This window comes from Mesitornis unicolor, unplaced genomic scaffold (genome assembly GCF_000695765.1).
Source record: "Mesitornis unicolor isolate BGI_N332 unplaced genomic scaffold, ASM69576v1 scaffold12148, whole genome shotgun sequence".
In the NCBI taxonomy this organism is placed as follows: domain Eukaryota; kingdom Metazoa; phylum Chordata; class Aves; order Mesitornithiformes; family Mesitornithidae; genus Mesitornis; species Mesitornis unicolor.
Genome location: NW_010202583.1, coordinates 65,719 through 75,355, shown reverse-complemented (window position 1 = coordinate 75,355; position 9,637 = coordinate 65,719). Strand labels below are relative to the sequence as shown.

The window sequence follows — 9,637 nt, the reverse complement described above, 5'->3', positions numbered from 1 at the left end:
CAGGATCAAATGCTAAAGTTCACTGATCCTGTGATTCAGATTTTTTTTTTAATAGCATGTTACCAGATCATCAGCTCTGCCTGATCTAAGCTGTATCTGTTTTGTGTGCATTTGTGTCAGAAGGAGGATGAGACCAGGGACCTTTTCCAGTAACAAGAAGAGCCATGAATCCTGCTGCAAAAGGGTGAGAAGAACAAATATTAGGGGGAAAAAACCCCCAAATAACATCTTTCCAAGCCTTTGGCCAGATTTTTACCTTCAATGGAAGGAAAGGAAGGTAGCTGTAGGAGCAGGCAGGCTCTATGAACAACTGGCTGGAGCAGAAGTGAACTTACTGCTTCCATTTTGTATTTACTAATTTCTGAAACAAAAAGCCTGGTGGAAGGCTTCTTTGTGGTTGAAGTGTTTGCTCTGTGTGTTATGTCCAGCATCACTGTAGTAGTGCATTTGACAGTAATTCAGTCTTGGAGGAACTAGTGAGATCTAGGCCTTTTCAAGAGTGGGCAAGTGTTCCTCCATGAAGTGTTTTCCTGAGTTGTATACAGGGTCTTTTGGTGATGGCCCCATGAGGCCCTGTCACCCCTGCTGTCTCTAAATATCTATCCTGTGGACTGGAATATTTTCTATTACTTTGTGTCGCCTTGAAGTCAATCCAGTTAAGGTGTTTTCTGCTCACTTTACTGGATCTGAGCTGTGGAGGGTAGGGCAGAGGGGAGAAAATGTAATACAGGAAGAACACGGTCAGGAGACCCTCCTCTGATCTTGCTCAATGCTTCTGTGCACAACTTTTTATCCTGTCTATACAGGAGTCATCTTCACTTTGTTTTGCGGCTTCTTTCTGTACCTTATAAAAGTGGGATGCATGTCTTACCCCTGGGAGAGACTGTTTCCTGATACTGAGTTTTGACTTTTTGTTTTCTAACTTGCATGATCTGCAGGTTTGAAGAGGATTCCAGGCCCACAGTACTCGGTCTCCTGAAGAAAGTCTAGTCTGCTGTGCCGCCATCTTCACTGAAGAACATGGAGAAGTTGATATCAGAAAAGCCCGTTTGTGTGTCTAAGGTACTCATTGGTCTTTAGGGAATATTGATTGCCTGTTTTTGTCAGCAGAATTTGGGAAAGCATTGTCTGTTTTCAGAGGGTTTGCTAGTTTTTTGGATGGGTTTTTTTGCTGGAATGCTGTGAAGGTTGGTGCTGTTGAAACCAGTGGCCTTTCTGGAAGAGTTGTTCTTCATGACTGCAAGTAGCAATGCAGTCTTTTGGCATCACTTTCTAATTAGTCACCAAGTAGTCTTACTCTGTTCTTCTCTGCTTGGAATGGGGAGATTTTATTTCAGAGAGCTGCGTTTTGGTGTGGGAATGGTGTCTCCCATGAGATTAGGGCTGTTTTCTTGTTACTTATGGAGGCTAGTTACAGTAAGCATGTGCTTCAGTGTGTTTAAGTTATCCTCCTGTACGGCACTGTACTAAGCATTACAAAGCGCATCTGTTGTGACCTTTTTCATATAAGGACAAAACACGACTGGGACACTTGAGGATGGGGGTTCATCTAACTGAGATATACTATATGCTCTCTCTCCTAATAATTGGGTCTTAGGTACAGTGACAGGATCTCTTGTAATCAGTGGCAGAGCCTGTTCTTGGGTGTTAAAAGCTGCCTGTTGCCATTGCCCCTTTTGGCTTATACTATTTTGGCCAGCACGGCTCTCTTGAAAATTGCCATCAGGGTATTTTCAGTTCAGGCTTCCCTCAGAAAAACTGCATGCTAAAGCACTAGTCTGGGAATAGGTATATTGGTGAAGGGGCAGAGACCAAAATAAGGACTTCTTAATAACATAGTTTTTTGCTATTGTAGGGGGGGAGTAGTGATGTGAGTGGGTAGTTTCCCATGGTACTGAACTTGAAGAACTCTGATAGTCTCAAAAGGTACTCTGACCTTGTTACAGCAGGGCATATGAATCACTCTCGTTTGGTTGGGTTTTTTCCATTTTTTTTTTCCTTTCTCTGTCCCCCAAGGATGAAATTCTTATACTTCCTTCCCAGGAGAAGCCAGATACAAACTCCTGCCCTCGTGTACCCGGCAAATATTTTCTCTCTGGTGGGAAGGACAATGAGAACTGCAAGGCAAATGAGAAGGAAAGGGAGTGGATCCGCCCTGATACACCTAGCAAGTGCACATGGAAGCTTGGGAAACCCCTCTCTGCCTCCCCACATCGTCATACTACTCTGTAAGTGTTACTTTTATTTGCTGATTTTCAGTGCAGCACTAATCCATGTCCCCTCAGAGCCATGTGGATTTAAGAAATGATGACTGATTTAAATTGATGGTGTTTAGCATGTAGAAATCCTGGTGCTTCTTAATTTCTATGTGTAAGCAAAGTTAAGAAGCCAGATTAAGCATACAAGGGGCCTTGCACCAAAGAAGTGAAACTACATGGACTGGAACTAACTTATTTTAAGTAACTTGGCAAGCAGTTTCCTGACTAGGTGAAAGATTGCACTGTTAATGCCTTCTGCTTGTAAAAAGGCTGACTCTGAGCAGTGCTAAACTGCTTCATGCCAGGAGAAAGTGCAGAGCACTTCATACTTGCCTCAGCACTTGGCTTGATGTCTGATTAATCCTTCTTTTGACTTGATGTGTTGTGAGTTTGTATCCAATGGAAATTCTTTTAAACTAAAATATCTAAAATAACTAACCTAGTAAAGGACAAGGAGGAAGCTGGTTGAAATAAGAAACATTGGAAATGCTGTGTTGCTTTTGTGTGACCTGCCGGTGGCCCCTTCTGTCAATACACTGACTTTGTCTGTATGTGTACCAGGCCAGAACCTCTGAAAATCCTTCCAAGCATCCTGGATAAAGTTGGCGATACACCCATGGTGCGAATCAACAAGATTGGGAAGCAGTATGGGCTCAAGTGTGAACTCTGTGAGTACTGCTGCAGGCAGAAAATCAAAGTAAGAAACACTGTTTCAGAAACTTGGGTAGTCCTGGTTAGTAGTGTCATGTAACCTGGGCATAGGAAGAGTGCAGGTACCCTGCAGAAAACGGTGAGAAAAACTTATCTTTTTCTTTGGCAGATTTCCAGGTTTTCAGGATTTGGTCTTCTAAATAATTTTTCAGTTTGTACTTCCTAAGGACGTTTCCTGCAGTTTTTCCATCTTTGTAGATAAAGTTTTACTTTTTAAAAATTTTTTCATTTTCTGTGAAAAGAAGGTTTTTTTGAAGTTTTTTGACTGCTGCTCATATTCAGAGTATTCATCGGTGTGTGTGAAATCCAGATCTGCAGTTACTACTAAAGACCATTGAAAATTATGAAAGGGATGAAACTCTCAGTTTCAGGATTTTTTTGGTGGGTTTTCTGTGGTGGTTTTTTTTTTGGGGGGGGGGGGGGTTGGTGGGGTGGGGTGGGTTTTTTTAAACCCAACCATACTGGAGATATTCGGAGGCTCCAATCAGAGTCCTGAAAGGTAGTGTTTAACACCAGTGAAGGGATTAATGCTGGGAGTATGGGAATGAAAGTGTAGGCTGAACAAGGGGAGAAACTTCCAGTTTGATCAGAAACTCTTTGGCTGGAGAACGTAGCAGGAAAGAGGCAAGGCATATTGGTGGAGTTCTCTTCCGTGCTGTTGTACTGGAAGAGGCCTGAGGCTTTTTATCCCAATGACTGGGTTGAAATGAAGAGGAAAGATGAAACGAGACGCATATTTTGAGGAGCCTGACAGAGTGTGGGTTCTTGGCTTCTGTTGCCAGCATCAAGTACTAAATTTGCCTTGTTATGACCTGTAACAGTGGACATGTTGTGAACTGAATCCCATCTCTGGCGTTATAAAGTAGGGACTTCAACTGGCCAGACGTACTGACAGAGTTGCTCTTGCAGATAACGTTGGGGCTCAGCAGCCTGTTTGGTAAATGACTGTGTTCATGAACTCTGCTTGGTTTCTTTGTTTCCAGTGGCAAAATGTGAGTTTTTCAATGCTGGGGGCAGCGTGAAGGACCGCATCAGCCTGAGGATGGTAGAGGATGCTGAAAAAGCTGGTATCTTGAAGCCTGGGGACACTATCATAGAGCCAACCTCTGGAAACACAGGTAAGGGATGGAGAGACCCTAGCAAAATGTGGGATGAAATTGCTGTGGTGGTTTTTCTGCAAGAGACAAACTTGAGTTTGGAGCATGGAAACTGCGTGTGCAAGGAAGAAATGGGGTCCCTTCCTGCCTACGTGGTGTAGGGAGCAGTGCCTCTTCTGTCTTGCACAAGGAACAATTCTGCAGTGTCCTATGCTGACCAGAACAGCTGGAAGGAGGTCTGCTAAATTTGCAGAGGCCCTTTGCTTTAAAAGAAGAGAAGTGTTAGGCCAGATTCCCTAGGATCTTTAGGTCCTATTCAGGAATTAGCCTTGCTGAAAATAATGGTTAAAAAAGCACCAAAAGACTGGTGTGAATCTGGATCTTGCCATCCTTTTTGGGAAGTTCTGTGGTCCCTCTGTAAGGTGAGGTGGGCCTGGTTTGAGAATCAGCCTTTCCCAGGTTGGTGCAGTTGAGATGGGAGATAGGGTGCATCCCCACAGCACTGTTTGCTAACGCAGCCCTTACACAGCTACATTTTCAACAGATTTCACTTGGGTCAGTGTCTCCTCCTTGGAGGAAGGAACAGTCCTGCTAGTCAGGGGCCAAGGCAGAGCATCTGATGATCTGAGCAGGCTGAAGTTAGCTCTGGGCTCCTGCATCAAAACTGTTATACTTTGTTAAGCTGCACTGCAGGTGGGGAGTAAACATACCTGGGATGCTCCTCCTTGAGCTGATTAAAATAAAAAATATATTATCTCCTCTGAGGAGGTTCCTGAGCTGAGCTACAAGCTGTTCTACTGCCTGATGTGCTCTAGAGAGATGTCCTGTCCTGTTCGCTGCCTCCAGTGGAAAACTGGGAAGTCATATCTGTTGCCATTTGTTCAGCACCTGCTCTGTGGGGGGTTGAGTGCAACTGAAGCCCTTCTGATTGTGGCTATACCTTTTGTCTGAACAATAGTGTGTAGTGGAAAATATCCACATGTATTGCATTCATGCAGTATCTGAGGTAGTGCTATAACATCATGCTTTAGGTCAGTACCTGGTAAATGGTTGTTCTTACCACAGAATACAAAAGATAGAAAGAAGGTAGAACTGGAGGAGATAAAGGACAATTACATCAGAAAGCTGTTTCTTTTCATGTGAAAGCAAAGACAGGGCAGACAGTAACCTGAGAGAATTGGCTTTTGTTCTAGTTTACTGCTCGGAGCTACTGAGTATGTTTAACATGAGAGCTAATGTGTTATATTTTTGCCCTCTCTGCATCCCACTTCTCCCTCAGCTAAAGTCCTGTTTTGATGATGCTGCATTTCCAGGTCAGTAGCAGAAAGTACAAAGTGTTAAGAGTTCACAACTCAAAATATTTTCTTCATCATAAACCATAAGGAAGAGTGCTGGATGGCTTCTCTTCAGTCTTTGGCCTTAGTGAGGCCTTTGCTGTCTCTTCTTTTTTTTTTTTTATGATTTGGGCATCTATCTTCATCTGTAGTATATGGGGAAAAGATGTTATTTGTCATTTGTTTTTGTTCCCCTCCCAAATATTTAAAAGCTACTACTTGAATTACTTGAAGTATGAGTTATGCTTCTCTTACCGAAACAGTTAAAGATTTTTTTTTTTCACGCCTACACAAGCCAGCACCATTTAGAAACAGAGCCAGCAAGCCAAACAAGCATGTCTCTGTGTAGGGTAAACTGCCTGTGAGGCATTGTCATGAGTGTGTGTTGGTACTGTGCCTGGTACCCAGAACAGCAGGCGAGATGCTGTGCAGCCTGACCTCAGACATGTATCAACTAACTTCATCTGTTCAGCTCATGCAGCAGAGTGGTAATTTGGTAACAGGTGTAAGCTTCTCTTCTACAGGGAAGGCACTTCTGAGCTTAGTTGTTCAGGTAGGCAGACAGTGACAAGCTGGTAGGCAGAAATCAGGCTGGGGGTGCAGATTTTTAAAGTAGAAATTAGGTGTCTGTCTCTAACAGTCAAGTTACTTCACTGTAGCAGCAAGTTGACATAGTGCATTAGAACCTCAACCACAAAGAGCATTTAATCGTGTCTTTTTAGAAAGGTCCTAGTTCTGGCATGTTGCAAACTAGGGATTTAATGCAGAAGTGAGTTAATAGAGGCTCTAATGCTCTTCTGACATTATTGAAATGACTGCTCTGGTCTTCTTTAGCTTAAAGCTCATTCCTTTCCCAAATTACTTCTGTAAAATGAAGTGGGTGAGACAGAAGGAAGGTGCTGTGCATGTGGTGAAGCTAGCAGTTTGCACATGTTGTTTTCCCACCCTTGGCTAAACTTTCTGTTGGCTGCAATCCTCAAAGAACTGGCAGCATCTGTAAATCCAGTTCTCCCCAGCAGCCAGCAACATTCCCTTTGCCACCCCTTTAGAGACATGGTACTCAAGCCTCTGGTGAAAATCTGATTAAAGCCAGAGCATGCCAAAGCTAATGTTGTGAGGTTTGTTCTTTGGTGCTACTCACTGTATGCTCTACGTGTCTTTGCTTGCTTCCAGGGATTGGGCTGGCCTTGGCTGCAGCTGTGAAAGGTTACCGCTGCATCATTGTGATGCCAGAGAAAATGAGCATGGAGAAGGTCAGATCTGTTTCTGCTTTCAAGAATTAAAAACTAAGTGTGTTTGCACTTACAGAGTTCCTGGTACAGATGAGTGCTGTGGCTTTAGCAACAAAGGTGTAGGCTTTTGGCCTCCAAGTCGTTGGTCAGACAGAGCTCTGCTGAAGGCCTGTTGCCAGTGCTAAGAGTGATCCAAGCTGGCCAGCTGTGGACAGAAATGTGTTTAAGACACATGCCCACAGCACTGTCATGTGGAAAACTGTCATAACTGTTTTAAATGCAAATGTCGAGGGAACTTGAGATTTATTGGCATACTGAAGTAACTGAGGACAAAGTATGGCAATGCTGAAGCCTTGAATAGTCTTCTGTTCTGCACTGGGCTGAGCAAGGCCATGTGAGAGCCTGCTGAGCCCCTCAGGTTACACTGCAGGGTACTGGCAAGCATCTGAGTTGTGTCACCACAGCAACAAAGGGGAAGGAAAAGCCACCTGGGTAATGTTCCCTTTCCTTCACTTGTGGAAAGCACAAAACACTCGGCCATGGAGGAAGCCCTGTCCTGTGCTCCAGTCGGGTGGTACTGTGCCTGCAGCCAAAGCTGTGTGTCACAGCTGAGGCAGCAAATCACTTGTCTCAGTTCAAACCCTTCCAGCGTTCCAGCTGAAAGGCAGCGGCACAAATGAGAACAAGGTCCCCTGAAGGCCTGTACCCATTTCTTGTTCTTATCTGCTTCAGAGGGAGAGGTACTGCACGGCCATTGCCATGTGCCATGTAGCACCAAAGGCCTCCCCTCTGAAGACAGGCCTTGCATTAGCTCACTGTCAAACTTTCTTGCCCTCATAGCAGTTTACTGGTGCATAGGGCCCTGGAGGATCTCCTTTGCTGCCTGTGTCCAAAAGAGGAGGTAAATATACAGAATTTGCACTTAAACATAAAATACTGGGCTATGGCACTGGAGTACAGAGCATACAAGAATGGCATGAGAGAAGATGGTGTTTTGCCTGAATGAGGCTTCTCAATATGTAGTGATAGTCCCTACAGGCCTGAAAGCCTAGAACAGAAACAGGAATGTGACATCTAGCTCCTATGTAAACTTTTGCTGAGACCAAATTACATTAAAAATTTGGACTCACAGCTCAGTGATGCTGGGAGGCTGGGGTGTAGGAGAACTGCAAGAAAGCTATCAGAGACCAGGTAAAGGGGAAGATGTTTTCTTTCCCTTGCATCTCAATGAAGTCTCTGTTCTGGCAGAATGGTTTTTGGTATTGTGATCACCTTTATTTGTTACAGGTGGATGTCCTGCGAGCTCTGGGTGCTGAGATTGTGAGGACCCCAACTACGGCCAGATTTGATTCTCCTGAATCTCACGTAGGAGTAGCCTGGAGGCTGAAAAATGAAATCCCCAACGCACACATACTAGACCAGGTAAGAGCCAAAGTGTCAGAAGTGCAGGCATAGCATGGGAGGAGGTATTGCAGCCTTGTTCCTTAGCCTCCTTGGTTGACTGTCCAGCAGCCTAGGTGTCTCTGGAGGAAAAGATGTCCCACATCTTGAGCTGTAGTTGAGGCATCGCCTGCTTCTATAGTCACTAGAGGGCAGCAACGAGCCAATGTTTGTGGAAACGATGAAACATGGACGGCCTTACACTGACTTGGCAGTCCTGGATGGAAGAATAGGCACAAGTAATGTTCTTTAAAGAGGCTGTCCCACACAGGACTGATCTTGGCATTGGAAAGTGCTGGCACCTTAGAAGTAATCTTAAATTAGGTCACTTAGGAGGGTTGTGCCTCCCCTTGGGCATTCTGCTTAAATCCAGATAACAAGGACACAGTCTGGAAAGAGTATATGTAGCTGTTGTGAGGCTTGGAGAATGTTTATCATGTTCATGAAATGCCTCACAATGTGAATTTTGTTGTCTTTCTGGTCTACTTAATGACTCTTCTATCTTTCACTATAGTACCGTAATGCCAGCAACCCCTTGACACACTATGACACTACGGCTGAAGAGATCCTGCAGCAGTGCGAAGGTGTGTGTGCTCTAAAACTATCCTCCTCTTCAACGAGTACTTAGTATTCTTATTGTTGAGTACATGGAGAATGAGACCTGAGGTGGTAGAGAAATGCACAGATTTTGGTACAGGAAATCCTCTATTATGGGATCACTTATGCTGTGTCATTGGAGAATTACTTTATTTCGGTAGTCATAATAATGAATTCCATCCCTTCCTTTCTATCCCTTTCCCCCCCCCATCCTCTGCCCCCTTAAAGAGAATTGCTTTGATTTTTAGATTCCTCTGCTTGTGACCAGGTGGAGGGAGCAGTGACTCCACCATTACCCTGGGCAGCCTGTTCCAATGCTTGACAACCCTTTGAGTGAATAAATTTTTCCTAATAGCCAATCTAACTCTCCTCTGGTGAAGCTTGAGGCCATTTCTTCTTGTCCTAACACTTGTTACTTGGGAGAAGAAGCTGACCCCCACTTCACTACAACCTACTTTCAGGCAGTTGCAGAAAGTGATACAGTTTCCTCTCAGTCTCCTTTTCTTCAGACTAAACAACTCCAGTTCCCTCAGCTGCTTCTCATAAGACTTGTGCTCCAGACCCTTTACCAGCTTCACTGCTCTCCTTTGGACACACTTCAGCACCTCAATGTCTTTCTTGTAGTGAGGGGTTGAAAACTGAACACAATATTTGAGGTCCAGCCTCACCAGTGGGGTGAGTACAGGGGTACAATCACCTCCCTAGCCCTGCTGGCCACATTATTTCTGATACAAGCCAGGATGCTGTTGGCTTTCTTGGCCACTTGGGCACATTGCTGGCTCACATTCAGCTGACTGTCCACCAGCACCCCCAGGTCCTTTTCTGCTAGGCAGCTTTCCAGCCTCTCTTCCCCAAACTTGTAGCGCTGCATAGGGTTGTTGTGACCAAAGTGCAGGACCCAGCACTTAGGTATTTTTACATTCTCAGTCCAAATATCCCATTACTCTAGAAGCTTCTTCACTTAGGGG

At 44.6% G+C, this 9,637-nt stretch overlaps 1 protein-coding gene across 1 annotated transcript in view; it reads left to right on the top strand.

Annotated features, from left to right (window-relative positions):
- The first annotated feature begins 1,020 nt into the window (after positions 1-1,020).
- Positions 1,021-9,637, top strand: part of LOC104545335 (cystathionine beta-synthase-like) — a 19,929-nt gene continuing 11,312 nt past the window's right edge. Inside the window, exons 1-7 of the mRNA XM_010190446.1 lie at positions 1,021-1,062; positions 2,017-2,228; positions 2,820-2,926; positions 3,953-4,087; positions 6,574-6,653; positions 7,920-8,054; positions 8,587-8,656. Coding sequence (XP_010188748.1) covers positions 1,021-1,062; positions 2,017-2,228; positions 2,820-2,926; positions 3,953-4,087; positions 6,574-6,653; positions 7,920-8,054; positions 8,587-8,656 — 781 coding nt within the window. The remainder of the gene's footprint in view (positions 1,063-2,016; positions 2,229-2,819; positions 2,927-3,952; positions 4,088-6,573; positions 6,654-7,919; positions 8,055-8,586; positions 8,657-9,637) is intronic.